General features: G+C 42.9%; 1 protein-coding gene across 1 annotated transcript in view; it reads left to right on the forward strand.

Annotated features, from left to right (window-relative positions):
* SEC16B (SEC16 homolog B, endoplasmic reticulum export factor) overlaps positions 1–23,753 on the forward strand; it is a 63,338-nt gene that overhangs the window by 16,152 nt on the left and 23,433 nt on the right. The window contains exons 2-11 of the mRNA XM_070474035.1: positions 3,874–4,226; positions 6,710–6,822; positions 8,066–8,186; positions 8,939–9,047; positions 10,489–10,633; positions 13,768–13,919; positions 14,304–14,365; positions 16,081–16,216; positions 16,703–16,933; positions 22,211–22,308. Of these exons, the coding sequence (XP_070330136.1) occupies positions 3,931–4,226; positions 6,710–6,822; positions 8,066–8,186; positions 8,939–9,047; positions 10,489–10,633; positions 13,768–13,919; positions 14,304–14,365; positions 16,081–16,216; positions 16,703–16,933; positions 22,211–22,308 (1,463 nt within the window). The 5' untranslated portion in view covers positions 3,874–3,930. The remainder of the gene's footprint in view (positions 1–3,873; positions 4,227–6,709; positions 6,823–8,065; positions 8,187–8,938; positions 9,048–10,488; positions 10,634–13,767; positions 13,920–14,303; positions 14,366–16,080; positions 16,217–16,702; positions 16,934–22,210; positions 22,309–23,753) is intronic.

Below are 23,753 nucleotides of genomic sequence, written 5' to 3' on the forward strand. Positions count from 1 at the left end.
TAAAAAAAATGATTTGTTTATGTTTGGCTGCACTGGGTCTTTTTTTGTGTTTTGCTCTTACGTTTTGCTGAACATGGGCTTTCTCTAGTTGCAGCGAGCAGGCTTCTCATTGCAGTGGCTTCTCTTGTTGCAGAGCATGGGCTCTAGAGTGCAGGGTCAGTGGTTGTGGCACATGGGCTTAGTCATCCCATGGCCTGTAGAATCTTCCAGACCAGGGATCAAACCTGTGTTCCCTGCATTGGCAGGTGGATTACCAACCACTGGATCACCAGGGAAGTCCTACCTTTTTTTTTTTTTTTAAGACATACAGCTATTGCACACAGTAGGCTACAGTATCATGTACAACAGAACTTTTATTTGCACTGGGAAACCAACAGATTCATATGACTCATTTTATTTCAGTGGTCTGGAATTTAACTCACAATATCTCTGAAGTCAGCCTGTGGTCCTCATGATGACCCTCCTAAGTTAAGTACTGTTATTCCTCTTTAAAGGTATCTACCCGACCCAGGGTTCAAGCCCACGTCTCCTGAGTCTCCTGCATTGGCAGGCGGATTCCTTACCACTAAGCCACCTGGGAAAACCCACCTTGTTATTCTTCTTTCAGAGAAGAAACAGAGGTTGAGCAATAGAGCCGCCCGTGGCCCAGAGAGGAGTTAACAACCCGTAGGTGGCGCTCTTCCCCCCAGCCCAGGCTGCCTCCGGGCTTTCTGCACTTCCTCTCCTTGGGATCTCTGTTCTTTGCTGTGCAAGTTTGGATTCTTTCCCATGTGCAGGAACCTGGCTCAGCCCACTACCAGGCAAACGGAAGCAGCAGCCTCTGACTGGGTTCTGGGCAAACACGCCAAGCCGGGTCTGGATGAAGGAGGGAGCTGGCCTGTACTTTGCCCTCGTGAATCAGCGCATGGAGGCTGGGCAGTTGCAAAGGTAGCTGACAGGCTGTAGATCTGAGAGCCAGGTAGGTCTTGGTAGATGTGGCACCTGGACTTTGACAGTGTCTAGGAGGGGAGAAGACACTCCGGGAGCGCGCGAAGGGAAGGTGGCGGCTGTCAGAGCAGGTGTGTGGGGACGCTAGCGCCCTTGTGGGCTTTGTCTGGGCTGTGCTTGCTGTGCTGGTCAAATTAGGAAAGGCAATATTGATCTTAGTGGGGCCAGGGAAGGTCGTTTATGTGGATGTGTGAGTATGACTTGTCCCTGTGCATGTAATGCCTTCATTTGAAGTATCTTAAGTGCTTTTCACTTGGCGTCCTTAATTGTAACCTGAGCCCTAACTTGCTGGAATTGATATATTGGCAACAGTAATCAACTGTAGTTGACTTTGGCGAAGGGAGTGGGTAATGTGTATTTGCAGTCAGAGAAGGGCTGTCTAGTGAAAATATCTGGGGATGAGGTGGAAGAGGCTTTCATCTTTTTTTTTTAATAGATAATTTTTTTTGATGTGGACCATTTTTAAAGTTTTTATCTATAAATTTGTTTCAGTGTTGTTCCTATTTTATGTTTTGGTTTTTTGGCCATAAGGCATGTGGGCTCTTAGCTACCTGACCAGGGATTGAACCCTCACCCCCTGCATTGGAAGGTGAAGTCTTAACCACTGGACCACCAGGGAAATCCTGAGGCTTTCTTCTTGTTGAGCTTCCTTGTGTCCAAATACTTTCAAATTCCATAGGCCTTCAGGAAAGACTCAGGTAGCCTTTCATTGTGTCTGGGGCATTTGGCCTTTGCTGGGGTTTTCTTGAAAAGGCTCTCGTTACACCTGACTTTTTCAAGGAAGTAAGCTGGCATGGGAAGGAAGGTGCAAGTTTTCCTGAGCTGTGATTGCTCTGGAGGTAGAAGGCACTTCTACGCCTTGTTCTTCTGGTGCATTCTGCTTACAGCTCTCTGCTCAAAGCTGTGGACCCTGGCTCCTCGGCATTGGAGCAGAGTGACATCTTGATTTCAACACACACACCCTTTGACCTTTGCTTCTGATATTCATTCTTATATTGGGCTGGGAGTTTCAGCAGTGGGAGCAGGTTGTGGATCCGATCAGAACTTTTCAACCTAACATAGTTCCCAAGGGAAAAGGAGCATGGAGCATGGAGCCGTGTATACTCATGACAACAGGAGACTCCTGATCAGCTCTAAGGGGTGATGGGTACTTTTGTTTGGAGGCAGCTGGGTGCCGGTGCTGCTCTGTGATACAAGCAGAGAAGCTTGGAGGGTAACTCGTCCTTGGGAGCTATGTCCCATTTCGAAGAATAAATGGGAAAAACCAGTTTGATCCTGGGGTGACTTCCAGGTTTTAAAATCTCCAGGCAGGAAAATTACTGAGACATGGCTCTCTAGTTTGTCACTGAAGCAATCCCAAACCCTGCGTCTCCTCGCCTCCCCTGGAGGAGGGGCAGGCATGGGCAAGTTATAGAGCACAGTTCTCTAAGACTTTAAGGATTTAGAAAAGATGTCTCTTGAAGTCACTTTAAGCTTCTTCTTCTTCTTTTTAAACATCTATTTATTTGGCCATGTTGGGTCTTAGCTGTGGCATGTGGGATCTTTGTTGCAGGCGTGGGTTCCAGAACAAGCAGGCTTCAGTAGTTGTGGCACATGGGCTTAGTTGCCCTGAGGCATGTGGGTTCTTTCTGGACCGGCAATCAAGCCTGTGTCCCCGGCATTGGCAGAAGAATTCTTTACCACTGGACCACCAGGAAAGTCCCTAAGCTTCTTTTTATTTAGGAAATCTTTTCAGCTACTCACAATATGCTAATCTCTATCTCTGATAACACTGTTATTTATTGAACCGCTAATGTATACTAGTCATAGTGTTCAGCACTTTACATGAGTATCTCTAACTCTGACAGTGACCCAGTCAGCCAGTTATTATAGTCCTCATTTTATGGGTAAGGACATTAAGGCTGGAAAAATTTAACTCGCTCATAAGGGGCAAAGTCAGGATTTCTTTTTTTAAATTAAAAAATAATGTATTTATTAATTTTTTTTGGTTGTGCTGGGTCTTTGTGGCTGCATGCCGGCTTTCTCTAGTTTTGGAGAGTGGGGCCTACTCTCTAGTTACCATCCATGGGCTTCTCATTGCGGTGGCTTCCCTTGTGGAGCGCAGGCTGTAGGTGTAGAGGCTTCAGTAGCTCCAACGTGTGGGCTCTAGGGTACGTGGGCTTCAGTAGTTGTGACACAGGGGCTCATTAGTCGTGGCTCTCGGGCCCTAGAGTGTAAGGGCTCCAGTAGTTGTGGCGTGCGGGCTCAGTAGTTGTGGCTCATAGGCTTTAGCTACTCCTCGGCATGTGAGATCTCCCTGGTGTGCTAAGTAACTTCAGTTGTGTCAGGCGAGAATACTGGCATGGGTTGCCGTGCCCTTCTCCAGGGGATCTTCCCTACCAACGGGTTGAACCCGTGTCTCTTTTGTTTCCAGCACTGGCAGGCAGATTCTTATCCACTTTACCACCAGGGAAGTTCAGAGTTAGGATCTGAACTGGGTCTAGCTCTGTCCAAAGCCCACTTGATTTCTACGGCAACATAGCGCCTCCTGAATAACTATTTGTTGGTGGAATAGGTGAGCACACATGTCTTTAATCGGAATACTTTGATTGTGTTTTGGAGCTTCATCTATTATTGTTCTCTCTCCTGGGCCTCCCACATCTATTGTTGCTCCAAATATACTTCTAAATTTTTATAACAAGCTCAGTATAATTGTCTAGCCTGTTATTTATTTCAAGTATCCACTTGCGATTTTTTCAGACATCTCTGTCTCAATGCCTGTGTGGTTTGTTTTAGATAGAAGATTTTTGAGGACCATCGGTGCTTCTTTCACAAAACCTAATTAAGCATCATGCTTGGATATAGGCCTAAAATGATAATTTGTTTTGTTTTTGTTTTGTCTGGCAGGAAGATAAATAACTACATAGCTGACTCAAAACACTAGAGAAATTCAGAAGATCTAGGATGGAACCTTGGATTCCCCAGTGGCTGCCTCAGCCATCAGGGAGGCCCCCAGCACCATCAAAGGATCCAGACCGAGGGCTTCGGAGAGATAGATACTATCAGCCTATTCCTCACTCTTGGCACGATGGAGAGAGGGTCCATCAAAGGCAAGACTTGGGCCGGAGCCCCCAGCCACAGCAGGACCTCAGGGCAGACCACCAGGAGCCTCACTATGCAGCCAGACCTGGGGAATGGCATCCACCTGTGTCTGGGGTTGACTATTACAAAGGCAGTTATCCCAGTCAATTGTATTCAAGGTATGAGTTTAGAGCTTGGACTTGACCCAGCTCTCCCAAATGCTTATGAACAGATCGTTCTTTTCCGTCTTCCTTTTCCTTTTATTTCTCTTCTTCCTTTTCCTCCTCCTACTACACTGACTTAGCTAAACCCTTTCCTCTCCCAGGCTGGATTTTGGTGGCTGAAAATATAGTTTATTTCCCTTTATTAGTCCCTAGGGGAGCTTCTTAAGAAGCCATCACAATGCGATTGGGTGTTGGGGGCAGAGGAGAGAGTAGAAAGAATGGTGAAATTCAAGACGGCAGATGAGACCCTCTTACTCTGGGATCACAAAAGGCCGGATTTGTGGACTATGGAAAAGCTTTTCCTATGGATGTCTATAAAAAGTTCCTTATCCTCTTTGATGACTCTCCCAGGGTTAGCACCAAACCCACCCGCAACATAAGAGTCCTAGTGCCTAGAACAGCACCTACAGTGTGATGCCTACACAGAAAATATATACACTGAGTGAATGAATGGGAACTTAAAAAAATCAGAGAGTGGATAGAAGCTTGTAGTCTCCCAGTTCAGAATGAAAAGGTCTCTGTGAGGTGATTCTGGGAGAATCTGGAGTTTTTACTCCTGGCCTTCATATTTTATGGAATGTTGCAAGCCATCTATTTTTTACTTTAGCTCTTTCAGGTGAGATGATATTTTCCTGCCTCTAGGTTTAAGGTTGAAATTATGACAGTTATTATAAAGAATTCTGTCCCTATGAAATAGTAAAGAATTATTAATTGATAAAAATAGTGTTGAATTCTTGAAGGAAGGTCTGTTAAGGGTAGAGGCAATAACAGCAAGCATATTTAAGATGGTCCAATTTGACTTTTCCATCTCATTTCCATCTATAATATGCATGGGAATTACAGTGGTGGGAATAGCAGACCACCTGACCTGCCTCTTGAGAAACCCGTATGCAGGTCAGCAAGCAACAGTTAGAACTGGACATGGAACAACAGACTGGTTCCAAATAGGAAAAGGAGTATGTCAAGGCTGTATATTGTCACCCTGCTTATTTAACTTATATGCAGAGTACATCATGAGAAACACTGGGATAGAGGAAGCACAAGCTGGAATCAAGACTGCCAGGAGAAATATCAATAACCTCAGATATGCAGATGACACCACCCTTATGGCAGAAAGTGAAGAGGAACTAAAAAGCCTCTTGATGAAAGCGAAAGAGGAGAGTGAAAAAGTTGGCTTAAAGCTCACCATTCAGAAAACTAAGATCATGGCATCTGGTCCCATCACCTCATGGGAAATAGATGGGGAGACAGTGGAAACAGTGTCAGACTATTTTTTTGGGCTCTAAAATCACTGCAGATGGTGATTGCAGCCATGAAATTAAAAGACACTTACTCCTTGGAAGGAAAGTTATGACCAACCTAGATAGCATATTAAAAAGCAGAGACATTACTTTGCCAACAAAGGTCCATCTAGTCAAGGCTATGTTTTTTCTAGTGGTCATGTATGGATGTGAGAGTTGGACTGTGAGGAAAGCTGAGCACCAAAAAATTGATGCTTTTGAACTGTGGTGTTGGATAAGACTCTTGAGAGTCCCTTGGACTGCAAGGAGATCCAACCAGTCCATCCTAAAGGAGATCAGTCCTGGGTGTTCATTGGAAGGACTGATGCTGAAGCTGAAACTCCAGTACTTTGGCCACCTGATGGGAAGAGTGGACTCATTGGAAAAGACCCTGATGCTTGGAGGGATTGGGGGCAGGAGGAGAAGGGGGCGACAGAGGATGAGATAGCTGGATGGCATCAGCGACTTGATGGGCATGGGTTTGAGTAAACTCCGGGAGTTTGTGATGGACAGGGAGGTCTGGCATGCTGCAATTCATGGGGTCGCAAAGAGTTGGACATGACTGAGCGACGGAACTGACTGACTGATTGTGTACTTTACACAATTATCTTGGGAAGGGGTTTCCTAAGGTGATATCAGGTCAGGGTTTTCTTAGATAATATTTCGTTTTGTTGGATGTGTGTATTTGAGGAGTAAGAGGGATCATGAGGAAGGAGAAGAGACACTTGGCTGTGGTTTTACTGTAAATATTGCAGCCTTGTTCTGACACGATGATCCTATTCCTGCTCCAATACTAGATTTTTGGTTGTAGGATGAACCATAGCTTTAGAGAAGATTCTAGATGGGTGTCACAGTTTTGTCCTCTGAAGTTGTTTTGTTTGTCAAGTCCTTCATTGTTTTTCTTTTAAAAAAATCATTTATTTATTTGGCTGTGCCAGGTCTTAGTTGTGGCAGTTAGGATATTTGATCTTTGTTGCGGTATGTGTAATCTTTAGTTGGAGCATGTGGGATCTAGTTCACTGACCTGGATCATCCCAGGTTCCCTGCATTGGGATCATGGAGTCTTAGCCACTGGACCGCTGGGAAAGTTGCTCTCCATTGGTTTTTCTCTTTGCTATGCTCATCCTTCAATGAGTGGCCTTCTTTGTGATTCTTTAGGTGGGGCATTGAGGATCTCTATCAGAACTATTACTCTCCAGCCCTAAGGGAAGAATATGCTTATGGAAGTTATTACTACCATGGACACCCACAGCAGCTTCAGGAAGAAAGAGGTATGGAATAATCTCCAAGAAGCCTTTGGGATGGTACCACTGATATGACAGGGCAGAGGCCAAAAGGGCCATGCTCGGAGCCTCATCCTAGGCCTCCACCCCCACTCCCTCTCATCCCCGCCTGCTTCTTTCTTGGTCAGATGAGGCCACAGCAAACATACTGCTGCTAGATGTCTTGAGAAGAGATAGAAAAGAATCACTTTTCTTTGTACATGTAGGCATAGTTGATGGTACTGAAACTGTTATTATGTTATTAGTGTTACTGATAGTTTGTACTTCATCCATTTTTTTTTTCTACTCCTCATTATGATCAAGATTATAGTCTCTCCCTGACCAAGTAGCAGTGAAGTCAGTTCTTGACAGTGAAGTCATCAAGTGTGTGGCTGGGCTGTAGTGAGTCTGACCATCACAGAGTGGCAGATTTGTGCAAAAAGGAATTTATACCCTGTATCAATAGTAAGGATTTAGATATGTGTTAATGGCAGCTTCTGACCTGCTAGCAAAGAGAAAAATCTGTTTCAGTACTGAAAACACAAACATACACACACACACACATACACACAGAAGATCCCCACGATTGCACCGTCCTATACAGTCATGCTGATTGGTTCAGAGAAGACTGAGGTTCATCTTACAGACTTACACTCTTGGCTTTCACGTACCAACCTTACTCAATTTGGCAAATACAGTCAGCCCTCTGAATCTGCAGGTCTGCCTCCAACTGATGATCAAAAATTTTTGAAAAAAAGATTATTCCAAAACTTAAAACTTGAATTTGTTGCTTGCTGGCAACTATTTACATAGCACCTATGTTGTATTTACAACTATTTACATAGCGTTTATATGGCAACCCACTCCAGAATTCTGGCCTGGAGAATCCCCTGGACGGAGGAGCCTGGTGGGCTGCTGTCCATGGGGTTGCACAGAGTCGGACACAACTGAAGCAACTTTGCATGCATGCATGCATATGGTATTATTAGTATTTAGAAGTCATATAGAGATGATTTGAAGTTTATGGAGGACATGCATAGATTATATGCAAATATTACACCATTTTATTAATATATAAGGGAATTTAACTTTCCAAGGTCCTGAAACCAATCCCCTAAAGCATACAGAAGGATGACTGTATGTCTTTATACCTGCCATGCTCCAATAACCCAGCTTTACAACTTGCTAGTATCTCCAAACTTTTAGGAATAGGAAGTGACCTGTCTTTGTTTTGTTTTCTCTGAGGGTGCAGTGCCAAGGCAAGGGAGTCCTTATATCTGGCAGGAAGATCATCGAGATCAAAAGTACCTCAATGATCATCAACATGAAAACCAGAATAGTCCCTTTGGAACAAACAGGGAGACCCAGTTCCAGTAAGTGTGAAAGGAGAGGCTGGTTCAACATGATTCAGCCAAATTCAGACTATGTCATCTGGTACTGGTCCCTCATCTTCAGAAGCCTGTCTGCTTTTGTTCTGGCTACAGGGATGGAGCTCAGGCTGGCCCGAGCCAGCTGTTCTCATGGACCCTGGAAGGAGGGATTCTTAATTCTGAGCAGCAGTTCCCCAGACCTGCCTAAGTCCCCAAACCTGTGAGGTTACTTGAGGTCCGTCTTGAAGGAGGGCCTTAATTCTGTGTTGGCCTTGGGACAGATGTGGCCTTGCAGAAGTTCTCATGATTGCATCCTGCCTGGGGATGGGGTGCTTCTCCTCTGCCCAGTCCTGTGCCCTAAGAATGGTCTCTCCCCCGGGGTGAGAAGAGCAGGGAAGAGCATTTTGTACATGTAGCTGTCTGGTACCCTGAGGCCTTTCCCCTGCCTGAAACTCACCAACCCGCCTGCTCTGATTTAAGTCATTCTGGGATGCCAGGCCACAGAGACCCAGCATTCTCTGCAGAGTTTGGGGCCACTTCTAGTAACTAACTGTACTATGAACCCCGGGAGTTCCTGTTTTTCTGGTTTAATAGACTGTGGCAGCACAAGGGAGGACAAGGCTTTTCCCTGTGGCACGTGGGTCAACCCGACACCTGCCCACACTTTGCAGCAGAGCAGCCTCCAGTACAGAGCAGCTCAGCCTTGCTGGCCTGCCCTGGACCCCCCCTCACATGCTCCTGTCATTTTGCTGCAGATCTAAGAGTCAGAATCCTTATAAAGACAGTCCTGCTTCTAACTCTGGACAGGAGAGGCCCGGGGACCTGTTCATGGAGAGTCCGCTGACTGGGGCCGAGAAAAACAAGGTAACCTGAAGTGACACAGGGCTGGTGGTCTGTGACAGGGCATCTCCGCTGACATCATCAGCAGTGGCAGGGCAGGGCCCTGGGGGTGGGGGTCCCTGGTGCCAGCAGTCTAAAGGGTACCATTCCTCCCCTCTTGGCAGAGCCTCCATGCCCATGTCCTCCTTTCCCTGTTTCCTGTTCCAATCTTCTGGGTCTGGGGACCTTATCGAGCCCTTTTGCATTTTTCTTTTTTCTTTTGCCAAGTTAGCTGTCAGAAAATATCACCCAAGTCACTCCAAGGTGGGAAAGAAAAGAAATGTTACTGGTACCCCAGTGGACTAGCAATTTGGTTTACTCAGGAAGTGGGAAGTTGCTAGCATCTTTTAATTTGGGTATGAAAAGCAGACTGTGAAACCTTTCTTGACTCTTCCATTTCTGTCTTCTGAAATCTTACTGTGTGTACCAGTTGGGCTATGAAATGGAGCTCCTGAATTTTTTAAACTTTCAATTTTGGAATAACTTTAGACTTATGGAAAAGTTACAAGAGACAAGGTCTTAATGTTTGACAGTCTTGTATTAATCTTCTATCCCTGATTAGATTTGTATGATTTGGGGGAACAGTTTCTTCTGTATACCTAATACTTAACAGGGCTGGGCACCTATTAGGACTAACAGTAACAACAACACAGTAACAGCAGTCGTGTATGAGTACAGTGCTTGACAGAGTGGACAAAGAGCTTTTGTATCCATTGTTTGCATCTGTTTTACAATCCTCCCAGAATATAAGTTCTGTGAATTTCTTTTTTAAAAAATATTTATTTATTTGGCTGTACTGGGTCTTAATTGTGGCATGCATCTTCATTGCAACATGCAGGATTTTTTTAGTTGCGGCATGTGGAATTTTTTAGTTGTGGTGTGCAAATTTTTAGTTGCATCATGGGGGATCTAGTTCCCTGACCAGGGATCGAACCTGGGCCCCTTGTATTGGGAGCATGGAATCTTAGCCCCTGAACCACCAGGGAAGTTCTTTTATACCTGTATCCTAAGGGAAAGCATTACACCTGGAGCATAGTAAGTGCTCATTAAACAGTTGGTGAATGAATGCAGGTGGTAAGTACTTGAACTATATTGGATAGGTATGATTCTCTACATTACAAATGAAGGTACTGAGCTTAGAAAGTCTATGTCACTTGTTCAAGGTCACAGAGCCTGGTATTAACAAAGTTGGGATTTGAATTAAAACCCCCTGACCCCAGGACCTGCTCTCTACCCATGGGGCCAAAATGAATCCCTTAGTGAGAACTGTCAGTTGAATGATCCCTTCTTTTCCTTTCAATATGTCCACATTCATTAGATTTATTTGAAAGTTTGAATTTTGTTGCTTTGAAGAAACACTGGAGGACTGTCTCTCTGAAAGTGCCTCTGATTCTTCCCATGTGTTCTTGTTGTTTTTAACTTCCAGCCGTCTCTGATAGAGGAGTCCAACCTTCTCTGGCAGCATGAGTCTGGTCTCACCTCCAGCAGCTACGAGCTCAGTCAGTACATGGCAGATGCTTCCGAGCTCCAAGACCCCATGACTTCAGCAGTCTGGAGCCCAGTTCAGGCTGGTGGGTACTGACGTGATTAAAGGAGTTGGCTGAGTCTGATGAGAAGAGGGCTGGGTGGCACATCTCTTGGAAGGTCAACTTTACCTGGTATTTCCAAGAGTAGAGCCTTTGTCTGACTCATTTACATGTGTAGGTCCCCTGGACAGAGTGGCCAGCTTTGGCTCCATTCCCTGTCTTTTCTTTTGTCCTGAAGAATGCATCATAGCTGATTCTTGGAAAGGAACACTGCCCTTGGCCATCATCAGGTTGGGAGAGGAGGCCCTCAGAGGTATTGTAGGTAACAAGGGAAGAAAGTAAAGACCAGAGTCAGTTTGGGAAAGTGAAGGCAGGTCACAAAGGTCTGGATGTAAGAGATTTGCCCTGAGTATTGGGGCTATGAGAGCCAGTCCCCAACCTGTCACCCTCTTGATAGTGTAGGCCTGGTACATTATTGTTTGGACCAAACTGTCAATTCCTTGCATTATATTCTTCTTTTTTAAAATTAATTTTTTATTGGAGTATAGTTGATTTACAATGTTGCTAGTTTCTGCTGTACAGCAAAAGTGAATCAGCCATATATACACACATATCCCCTCTTTTTTGGATTTCCTTCCCATTTAGGTCACCATAGAGCATTGAGTTGAGTTTCCTGTGCTATACAGTAGGTTCTCTTAGTTTTCTATTTTATACCTGATAGTGTATATATGTAAATCCCAATCCATCAATTTATCCCATGCTCCCTTCCCCCCCTTGATGTCCATACTATGTCTGTGTCTCTCTTTCTTCTTTGCAAATAGGTTCATCTGTACCATTTTTCTAGATTCTACATATATGCCTTAATATATAATGTTTGTTTTTCTCTTTCTGACTTGCTTCACTCAGCAAGAAAGTCTCTAGGTCCATCCACATCTCTTCAAATGGCACAATTTTGTTCTTTTTATGGCTGAGTAATATTCCACTGTGTATATGTGCCATGTCTTCTTTATCCATTTCTCTGTCAATGAACATTTAGGTTGCTTCCATGTCTGGGCTATTATAAATAGTGCTGCAATAAACATCAGGGTGCATGTATCTTTTTGAACTATGGTTTTCTCTGGGTATATGCCCAGTTGTGGGTCACATGGCAGTTTTAGTTTTAGTTTTTTAAGGAACCTCCAGAGTGTTCTCCATAGTGACCGAACCAATCCACTTTCCTACAAACATTATAAGAGGGTTCCCATTTCTCCACACTGTCCCCAGCATTTTTTGTTTGTAGCTTTTTTGATGATGGCCATTCAGACCAGTGTGGGTGATATCTCACTATAGTTTTGATTTGCATTTCTCTGTAATTAGTGATGTTGAACATCTTTTCATGTGCCTCTTGGCCATCTGTTTGTTTTCTTTGGAGAAATGTCTATTTAGGTCTTTTGTTCATTTTTTGATTGGATTGTTTGTTATTTTGATATTGAGCTACATGAGCTGTTTATATATTTTGGACATTAGTCCCTTGTGTGTTGCTTCATTCGCAAATATTTTCTCCTATTCTAAGTGTTATTTTTTGGGGGCTTTGTTTACAGTTTCCTTTGCTGTGCAAAAACTCTTAAGTTTAATTAGGTTCCACTTGTTTACTTTTGTTTTTATTTTCATTACTCTAGGAGATGGGTCAAAAGAAGTTCTTGCTGCGATTTGTCAGAGTGTTCTGCCTGTTTTCATCTAAGAGTTTTATAGTGTTGGCCTTACATTTAGGTCTTTAACCCATTTTATGTTTATTTTTGTGTATATAGTGTTATGGAGTGTTTTAATTTCATTCTTTTACATGGGTTGTTCAGTTTTCCCAGCATCACTATTGAAGAGATTATCTTTTCTCCATTATCAAATACTAGGTAACCGTAGGCGTGTGGGTTTATTGCTGGGCTTTCTAGCCTGTTCCATTGATCTATATTTCTATTTTTATGCCAGTACCATACTGTCTTATTACTGTAGCTTTGTAGTATAGTCTAAAGTTAGGAAGCCTGATTCTTTCAGCTCTTCTTTTCTTTCTCAAGACTGTTTTGGCTATTCAGGGTCTTTTGTGCTTCCACACAAATTACAAAATCTTCTGTTCTAATTCTGTGAAAAAATTCAATTGGTTATTTGATAGGGATTGCATTGAATATGTAGATTGCTTTGGGTAGTACAGTCATTTTTACAGTATTAATTCTCCTAGCCCAAGAACATGGTATATCTCTCCATCTTTTTGTGTTGTCTTTGATATCTTTCATCAGTATCTTATAGTTTTCTGAGTACAGGTTTTTTAACCTATTTAGGAAGGTTTATTCCTAGGTATTTATTCTTTTGGTTGCAATGGTAAATAGAATTGCTTCCTTAATTTCTCTTTCTGATCTTCCATTGTTATTGTACCAGAATGCAAGAGATTTCTGTGCATTAATTTTGTATACTGAAACTTTACCAAATTCATTGATTAGTACCAGTAGTTTTCTGGTGGCCTCTTTAAGATTGTCTATGTTTAGTATCATGTCATTTGCAAACAGTGATATTTTTACTTCTTTTCCAATTTGGATTCCTTTTATTTCTTTTTCTTCTCTTATTGCCATGACTAGGATTTCTAAAATTATGTTGAATGATAATGATGAGCACAAGCATCCTAGTGTTGTTCCTGATCTTAGAGGAAATGCTTTCAGTTTTTCATCATTGAGAATGATGTTTGCTGTGGGTTTGTCATGTATGGCCTTTATTATGTTGAAGTAGGTTCCCTCTATGCCCACTTTCTGGAGAATTTTTTTTTTTATCATAAATGGGTGTTGAATTTTGTCAAAAGTTTTTCCTGTATCTATTGAGATGATTGTATGGTTTTTATTCTTTAATTTGTTAATATGGTACATCACATTGATTGATTTGCATATACTGAAGAATCCTTGCATCCCTGGGATAAATCCCACTTGATCATGGTGTATAATCCTTGTAATATGTTGTTGGATTTGGCATTATAGTCTGACATATTATTAAAGGCATAAATCTGACTTAGAGCATGTATTTCTTCTAATTATGTAACCCACCCAGAATCTTATCTTGGTCCCAGGTGAAATTTGGAAAGAAATATGTCTGTGGAATATTTCTTACATAAAGCAAAGCAGTGGTAGTAATGCTAACAGTGTCCACCTGTATTGGTTGGTCAGAGGACGTCTCAGCAGCTGGTCCCAAGGAACCCATGAAGTTCTATGTCCCTCACATGCCTGTGAGTTTTGGGCCAGGAGGTCAGCTGGTGTGTGTGAGTCCCAGCTCTCCCAGTGATGGACAGACAGCCCTTGTTGAACTGCACAGCATGGAGGTAAACAAGATTCTGTGTTCCTTGAATGTCAACATGTTACTCCCGGCTCCCCTTTGCCTGAGCCCTGGCATCTCCATGAATCTCTTGGAGGGGCCTGAGCCATGTACCCTGTGGATTGGGGTGTGTGTGTGTGTGTGTGTGTGTGTGTGAAGGAATGTGTGCACTCTCCTCTGAAAGAAGTAATGCTAGACTGATGTTTTACCTGTGATGCTGTTGGCTCATATCCAGCAACTAGAGAGCTCTTTTTTGTCTTTCTGCTTTCTCCATGAGGCATTAAGCCTCATCCTAGGACCACAGCTCTGGGTTCTGATACTGGACTCAACCGAGGAATGGGGCACTAGGGGGACATAGTCTTGAAGACCAAACCTGAGTTTTTTGTTCCAGGTTATTCTTAATGATTCTGAGGAACAGGGAGAGATGAGGACTTTCTCAGGACCGCTGATCAGGTAAATCATCATAAAAGTTGCCAAATAAGGGCTTTTGAAACCTATAAAATCTTCCTGCCCAAATCAGCATTTTGGGGATTTGGGCTTGGCTTCCTTTGAAAGAAAATATCTGTCCCCATTGGAATGGAATCTTTGTGCTACAAGTTGGAGACAGATGTGGCCTGAGCCATTTTGACAAGCAATTTGAGTGCTGAAAGACAGAAAAAGGTTTAAAAATCTGAAATCAGTTTATTTTACAAAGGCTATGTGGTAGGAGGTTTTAATATTCTGGGTACCTAATAATAATATGATTTCCTATGGGAAATCACAGGCAAGTTGCTCACATGGAAAACATTTTTCTAGAGAGATGTATAACCCAGTCAGCATGAGTTACTAGACAGTGTGCAAGTCTGCCCTCTGCAGGATTGAGCTAGAACTGCTTTTACATTCCTAGTCATGTTTCTGATAAATATTGAGGATGTTCTTTGCTGTGGAGAGAAGAGTTCACCCTGGTGTCAGAGGTGAGATAATGCATTCTGAAGCCCTTTAAATATCATCACAACTATACAGATGTGTCCTTATCCTGAAGCTTCCCCCTCCAAGAAAATCCCCAGGGTATTTTGACAGTTCCTTCAAGTAAAAATGAATTGTTGTCTCCATTTTTTACACACAGGTGTAGCGATGTGACCTAGAGTACCGAGTTGGGTATTTTGGACACCTAGGGTACTGATCCCCATTTGATTGACTTCATTAAATAATCTCAAGCAAATAATGTCTAATTCCTGTCTATTGAGCACTTTATATATGCTACACAGTTGGCTAATTCCTTTTTGTATGCGGTAGGCTTTAACACAGTGTTTTAATAGAAATACAGTTGATTTCCAATGCTGTGTTAGTTTCACATATACAGCAAAGTGATTCAGTTATATATAAATCTGTTCCTTTTCAGATTCTTTTCCACTGTAGGTTATTATAAGACATTGAGTTGGAGGTAGACTTTTAAAGAAATTTTACTTTATTAGTTTCAGCTGCACTAGGTCTTCGCTGCTCCACGCGGGCTTTCTCTCGTGGGGAGCGGGGGTACTTCTGTTGCAGTGGACTGGCTTCTCCCTGTGGTGGCTTCTCCTGGTGGAGCACAGGCTCTAGGCCTGCAGGCTTCAGTAGTTGTGGCTCACAGGCTCCGCGGTTGCAGCGCCAAGGCCTGTAGTTATGGCACATGGGTTAGTTGCTCCACAGCATGTGGAATCTTACCAGACCAGGGATTGAACTTGTGTCCCTTGTATGGGCAGGTAGATTCTTATCCATTTTACCCCCAGGGAGGCCCTGGAGGTAGACATTTTCATCACCCCTGTTTTATCAGAAAGAGCAGAGGTTCAGAGGAGATCAGCAACTTGTGTAGGCTGAGAAGTTTAGGCTAGATTTAAATCCAGGGTTGTCTGATCTCAAAGTCTGTGTTCTAACCTGCCACCCAAACAGTCATTTCAGGTCTCTGGGCCTGTTTCTTCCTCTGTAAAACGGAGACAGTGGATGAGAGAATCTCTGCAGTCCCTTCCTGTTCTATACGGAAACAACTGTCCTGTAACTTCGGACGCACTGTTCCCATCCCAGGACGTCCTGTTTCTGTTACTATCTCAGTCCCAGCCCAGGCAGCGCCCTCGCGCTGTAGGAGGGGCTTGTGGTCCTGCCCGGGGGCGGAGTCTGTCCATCACTCTTTGCTCCTTGAAATCTCTCCCTAGGGAAGACGTGCACAAGGTGGACATCATGACTTTTTGCCAGCAGAAGGCAGCACAGTGCCGCAAATCTGAGACACCGGGGGGCAGAGACTCGGCCCTACTCTGGCAGCTGTTGGTTCTCCTTTGTCGGCAGAACGGGGTCAGTATCACCGCGGCTGGAGGATGGGTAGGTGCAGGCTGGACTGAAATTTAAATTTTCCTGGGAGACAGAAGATTCGTCTTGGGACATAATTATAAAAGGTAACATTAAAGAAGCAACAAATGGCCTCAAGAAAAGAAACTGCTGAGGTCAATGCCACAGTGCAAACGCTAACTTTTCCCTGCCCTTCTCCACTAGCCTCTGGTTATTGCTCAGTTCTTGGGTTACTGCACCGAGCAGATAATACACCTATGAGAGTGTGCATATTGCTGGTCATCTTTGTGGCTCCTGACAGGCAGAAAATAGCCATGAGAATGAAGGTGGGGTTTCAACTACCACAATGCAAAAAGGACTGTCTTGTGTTTACATGTGGGTCTCCTCCTGAAGAAGGCGGGTGCTCCGGTGCCCCCCTTCCGCAGCCTGGGGTACCAGCATGGCGACAAATGGGATTCTAGCTCAGGGAATGGGATTCTTTTTGCCTTGCAGTCCATGGTGGGGTCTGACATCGCCGAGCTGCTGATGCAGGACTGTAAGAAGCTGGAGAAGTACAAGAGGCAGCCGCCTGTGGCCAACCTCATCAGCCTGACGGACGAGGACTGGCCGGTGCTGAGCTCCGGGACCCGGGACCTGCTCACCGGGGAGATTCCTCCCAGCGTGGAGACGCCTGCGCAGATCGTGGAGAAATTCACTAAGCTGCTCTACTATGGAAGGAAGAAGGCAAGTGCCGCGCCCGCTCCTGCTTAAAATAGTCCCGACAGCCTTATAGCTCACCCCTCTCCCAATGATATGAATGACATATACTCATTTCATAATAGTTAAGTTCAGAAAGGTACAAAGGAGAAAAAAAACCAGAGTCCTACTATTAAAAGATAATACCTGTTAACATTTTGATATATTTACTTCTAGTATTTTCTATGCATATGTATCAATATTAAAAGTTAAATTAAATTACATAAACAATTTTTTTTTTTTCCCCTTTAGACTGTATGGTGAAACCCTCTCATAGCATTAAACTATGCCACTAAAAACTAGATATATTCCATTATATGAATGTATGATATTTTATGCACAATTCGCTGTTGTTGACTCTATAGGCCATGTACAGTTTTTCCAGTCTCTGGTAACTCAGTGGGTAAAGAATCTACCTGCAATGCAGGAGACCCCCTGCATTGTGCAGGATCTTCCCCTGGGTGGAGAAGATCCCCTGGAGAAGGAAACGGCAACCCACTCTAGTATTCTTGCCTGGAAAATCCCATGGACGGAGGAGCCTGGTGGGCTACAGTCCACAGGGCTGCAAGAGCCAGACACGACTTATCCACTAAACCACCACCACCATAATCACACAATTTGAAAATCTTGTTATATAAATCTTTGGATGATCTTTTTATTATTTTCTAAGATAGATTCCTAGAAGTGGAACTACTGGGTTAAAGAGTATGTACTTTTAAAAGGCTCTTCACTTATACACTAAATTAGTTTCCAGGAAGTTTGTTTACAAATGATACCTCCATCAACTATATCTAAAATATACATGTCAATACTGAATAATTCCACTGAGGAAGTGATGTCTTCTGTATATTTTGATGTGTAAGTTAGACTTTGACATTTTTATATTATTTATTAAATTTTAAATAAAAGTATATTTGACAAATAAGATGGTAAGATAAAGTGTACAATGTGATTTGATATATGTTGTGAAAGGATTCCCCTCACTGAGTTATTAACATATACATCACCTCACATATGTCCCTATTATTTTATACCCTAATTTTGAAGTTGAGCTCACATTTTACAGAAGTCTTAAGTGAAGTGAAAGTCACTCAGTTGTGCCCGACTCTTTGCTACCCTCCATGGCAAGAATACTGGATTGAGTTGCATTTCAGTAAACTTAAACATTTGCATAAATGGTTGAAATAAATTCAAATAAATTAAAAATCAAAAGATAAAAGGGATATAAGGGGAGAAATGATGCTGTTCCCTGCTCCTTCCCAGCCATAAGATTTTTCCTCTCTGAAATATATGGAGGTATTTCTTCCATATATAATTATTTCCTCCCTCCTTGCCCTTATAGCATATTATATATCATGTCTTCACCTTCCTTTTGTCATTTAACAAAATCTTACAGGAAACACTCTATATTGGCACTGGTAAGTTTTTTTTGTAAAGGAACAGATAGTAAGTATTTTAGGCTTTTCAGGCTTCGCTCTACTTAGTTCTGCTGTTATTGTGTGAAAACAGCCATGGATAATCTGTAAATAAATGGGTGTGGCTGTGTTTCAATAAAACTTTATTTATGGACATAGAAATTTGAATATATCACTTTCACATGTAATGAAGCCATTATTCTTTTTTTCATCTTTTTTCCAATCATTTAAAAGTGTAAAAACTTTTCGTAGCTTGTAGGCTGTACCAAAACAGGCAGTGGGCTGAACTGGGTCTTTGGGCCGCATTTTGGTGACTCTTGTTTCTTATTGTATACAAATACCTTCCTCATTATTACTTACAGCTACATAGGTTTCTATAGGTGAATTATAATCAATTCAATTGAACTTCTGTAGATTGACACTTAGAGCATTTCTAGTCTTTTGCAATTACAAATAATGCTGCAATGAATAACACTGCCATTTTGCCCTGTGGACAGAATATACGTAAGGAAAGTTTGTAGAAGTGGAAGCTTTGGATCAAAGGGTATATGGTTTGTAATTTTGATAGATATTTACAAACTGACTTTTTAGAGGTTGTACTGATTACTCTACTAATATACAAGAGTGCCTGCTTCCCCCAACTCTCATCAAGAGAGTTTCTTTTTGATATGTGCCAGTGTGAGAGGTGAAAAAAATGTATAGCAGTTATTTTCATTTTTCTTATTATAAATGAAGCTGAATATCCTTTAATCTGTGAATATTTTTGTCACAGATTTTCCATATTTTTCTGTGGATTTTTGATACCCATATATTGATTTGTAGGAGCTCTTTACTTTTTTAGGATTTTCTGTCTGAAATCACTTTTTTGGGATGATATATAGAAAGGCTTTTCCTGCTTCAAAATTAATTTATGAAAATAAAGTTGAAATACTTTTGTGACTTCACCTTTACCTTTAAATGTTTAATTGTGTGTGTGTCTTTGTATGTGATGTTATCTTTTAAATGAAAGATAGACATGATACTCAGTGAAAATGGGATCAACATGTAGCATATACAAGTGTGTATATAGTCATTATATATTTAATATATATATATTCACTATATAGTAGGGACTGCTATTTCACCAGTGATTCACTTACTCAATAAACGTCTATGTAGCAGCCACTTCTTCAAAGGCATCAAACCCAGTAGGGGGATACAGAGATAAATTGGTTATAATCTCTTTCTTAAGAATAAGTAATGATCATAACAACAACAATAATAAAAGAAAATATTTGAAAAACACTTTCTATGTGTCAGATACTCACCTATCACTGTATATGCATTATCTCATTTATCTTCATAGAAACCCTCTAGTTTAGGTTCTATTCTTATTCTATGTATTTTTAAATGAGGAAAGTTAGTAATAAAGCCCAGGTTTAGATTTAGGCAGCCTGGTACCTGAGCTTGGGCTTGTAACCACCCACCACATCATCTGTCTTACTATGACCCAAAGGTAGCAAGGCTAGACAGAGCACTGTGGGAGTTCAGGGCCATCTCTGAGGAACTGGACTCCACAATATTTTTAAAATCTTATGTTAACACTTGACTAGGGTCTTAATTCAGGAGAAAGCAATGGCAACCCACTCCAGTACTCTTGCCTGAAAAATCCTGTGGATGGAGGAGCCTGCTAGGCTGCAGTCCATGGGGTCGCTAAGAGTCAGACACGACTGAGAGACTTCACTCTCACTTTTCACTTTCATGCATTGGAGAAGGAAATGGAAACCCACTCCAGTGTGCTTGCCTGGAGAATCCCAGGGGCGGGGGAGCCTGGTGGGCTGCCATCTATGGGTTTGCACAGAGTCAGACTTAGCAGCGACTTAGCAACTTAGCAGCAGCAGCAGGATCTTAATTCTGGCATCGGGAAGATTGATATCCTCCATATAAGTTCTCAATTCATCACTTATTCTTAATTATATTTTTGGGGATGCAGATTTTTGACTAATGTAGTAAATCCCCACCAATCAAAATGGTTGTCTGAGGAGGCCTTACAAAGAGCTTAGAAAAGAAGAGAAGCAAAAGGCAAAGGAGAAAGGGAAAGATACACCCAACTGAATACAGACTTCCAAAGAATAGCAAGGAGAGATAAGAAAGCTTACCCGTCTTCAGTAAATCCTTCTAAAAATACTACTATGAAATAGTTTAATGTACAAAAATATCAATCTTCTTTTTCCCAAAAAGAACATTTTCTTTTTTTTAAGATTTCGCCTGGGTTTCTTTTTTTTTGTAAATTGAAGTATAGTTGATATATAATGTTGTGTTAATTTTTGTTGTACAGCACAGTGATACAGTTATACATATAGATACACTTTTTCTAAATATTGTTTCCTATTATGTTTTATTACAGGATTTTGAATATAGTTGCTGGTGCTATACAGTAGGAACTTGTTTCAAAAAGAGCAATCTTAATGTCATTTTTACTTCTACTGACTATGAGGCTGAATTTCCTAACTATAATTGTTTAAATTTATTGTCGCTTTAAATACAGTAACATGGGAGATGTTGGGATAATCAAATGCATTTTCATTTGGAGGTGGAAATACCTCATTAGTAACCTCCTGTCCAAAAATCAAATTATTTTGGGGACAGTAAGAAAATTGCGTGGTCAGTTACAAAGTTGTGTCTGACTCTTTTGTGACTCCATGGACTATAGTAGCCCACCAGGCTCCCCTGTCCATGGGATTTTTCCAGGCAAGATTACTAGAGTGGGTTGCCATTTCATCCTCCAGGGATCTTCCTGACTCAGGGATCAAACCTGCATCTCCTGTGTCTCCTGCATTGGCAGATGGCTTCTTTACTACTCAACCTCACATATAAATTAAACTCTTACTAAATAGTTTTGAAAATTAAATGAAGAGATAAATATATGTATGTGTATGTTTTTAAGTTTGCAGCTTTTGACGCATGTCACCAAATTAATGATGTGATTACTTTGACATATGAAGTTGACTAGTTAACTAATAAGCACTTGATAGTTAGTACGCAGTTAGTTATAGTATTAGGTGGGGTAGGATAATGGCTATGTATACTGGCTTAAACATAATAGCAGCCTTTTTCTCTTCATGTGAGAGTACTGAGCAGGTGAACAGAAGATGGGGCAGCCCTCCTCCATAAGTAACCCAAGGACTCAGCTGTATGAGGCTCTACCATCTTCAACATAGAGTCTCTAAGGCTCCTGGGTGTCATCTGCATTCCAGCCAGATGGGAACAAGGCCATGGAGGATTGGGCATGGGGAGTTCTATGGGCCAGACCCAGAGGCTGCATGTATTGCTTCCATTCCCATCTGATAACCTAGGACTCAGCCACACCTCAGTGCCAGGGAGGTGGGAAATACAGTCCAGCCCTTGGCCCAGGAAGGAGAGCATGGATTTGGGTGGGGAACTAGGTGTCTCTGCCACAGTTGTTAATTAACAGTTCCTCTACTATGCCCTGTGAACGCCATCTTACAGCTCATCTTTAGAGACTCGGTCCTTGGTGTGAAATGCCTCTCTCATTCTTGGTGCTTAGGCTCATGAAAGTATCATGTGACATTTTCTCAAGAGATAAAGGTAACTGGTGACCATGTTTGTGGGGAGCTAATGAAATCATGTAGTAGGTTCTGATAACATGAAGGTTGGAGAAAGGGACAATGGAGAGAGAAATACCCGCCAGCTGAATCTGGTTCACCCAGATTCACATGGGAGGCTCTGCGAGTCTTCCTGGAAGCCTGGCCTCTAGTTGCTCAGGGGGCGGCGGTACCCAAGCACAGTTGTTGGTTGTGTTAGAGGAAGGTGAGCACGGAGGTCCTGAAGGCGATGTCTGTGTTTTCAGGAAGCCTTGGAGTGGGCCATGAAGAACCACTTGTGGGGCCACGCTCTGTTCCTCTCCAGCAAGATGGACCCGAGGACCTACAGCTGGGTCATGAGTGGGTGAGTTGGGGACTTGCGCACGGAGAGACCAGTGGAGTGGAGAGACCTCCCCTCCAAACGTGGGGATGAGGGTAGGGAGACGTACAAGATGCACTGAGGGGCCCCACCCTCCAAGCGTCTTTCCAATTCCAAGTCGGGCGTAGTATTTCTCTTCTCCAGATCCTTATAACCTAGGCGCGGATACATTCTTTTTAGCTGCTAAGTTGAACAAAACATTTTACTAACATTTTCTCAGGGTCAGAGCTTCCAAAGATTAAACAGGATTCTGCATTGCAGTAGCCTTCTCTTATTGGAAGAGAGAAATTCCTAGAACTCTAGAGAGTTGAATCAGTGAGGGGGTGGATCCCTTAAGGGTGAATGACAGAGCCTTAGGACTGAGAGTTAGTAACTCTCTGCTTAGTCCTGCAGTGGGGGTGTGGGTGCTGAGAAGTAGGGAGGGGTACACAGTAGCAGGACTGTGAGCTGTGGGAGAAAGGGGTTTACAGGGCTGGAGATTAGATATGGAAGACTTCATCTAAAGGGAGATGTCAAGACTGAAGGGATGCCCTCGGTCATAGGTTGCACTGGCTTATCAGGACCTGGGTGCCAGGGGACACTGGGAAGAAGGCTCAAACCAGAATGGGATAGGAATGCAGGTGTGAGTACCTAGCCAGGAGTTTAAAACAGGGGCGATGAAACAGTTAAGGAAACACAGGATCAGATGGAGGTGGTGGGTGTAGCGGGTGCTGGGGTCAGCCCTTCAGGCTGCAGTTAGCATCTGTGGGTGGCTGGGGACAGATGTGTGGCAGGGATGGGATGGGGAGGGGGGCCCTCCCATAAGGAGCAGGCTTGGGTCAGACAGTGAGAAGGATGCTAACTCAACATTTATCTTCTCGTGTTGCTTGAAGCCTTGAAGCAACCTTCTCAGCTTGTTGTTGTTTAGTTGCTCAGTCGTGTCTGACTCTTTGCAACCCCGTGGACTGTGTAGCCCACCAGGTCTGGTATTTCCTCTGTCCCTGGTACTTCTCCAGCAAGAATACTGGAGTGGGTTGCCATTTCCTTTTCAGGGGATCTTTCGACACAGGGATTGAACCTGAGTCTCTTGCATTTGGCAGGCAGATTCTTTACTGCTGAGCCACCAGGGAAGCCTTATCTTATATTTAAGTGAAGTGAAGTTGCTCAGTCGTGTCTGACTCTTTATGACCCCATGGACCATAACCTACCAGGCTCCTTCATCCATGGGATTTTTCAGGCAAGAATACTGGAGTGGGTTGCCATTTCCTTCTCCAGGGGATCTTCCCAACCCAGGGATTGAACCTGGGTCTCCTGCACTGCAGGCAGACTCTTTACCATCTGAGCCACCAGGGAAGCCATCTTATGTTTAAATTGGCTCTAAATCCTGCTGGGCAGAGTTGGATAAGAAGATAGACACCCCAACTTTAAGTTTGGTCTGTGGGGCTCACATC

Source organism: Odocoileus virginianus, chromosome 11 (assembly GCF_023699985.2).
Source record: "Odocoileus virginianus isolate 20LAN1187 ecotype Illinois chromosome 11, Ovbor_1.2, whole genome shotgun sequence".
Classification (NCBI taxonomy): domain Eukaryota; kingdom Metazoa; phylum Chordata; class Mammalia; order Artiodactyla; family Cervidae; genus Odocoileus; species Odocoileus virginianus.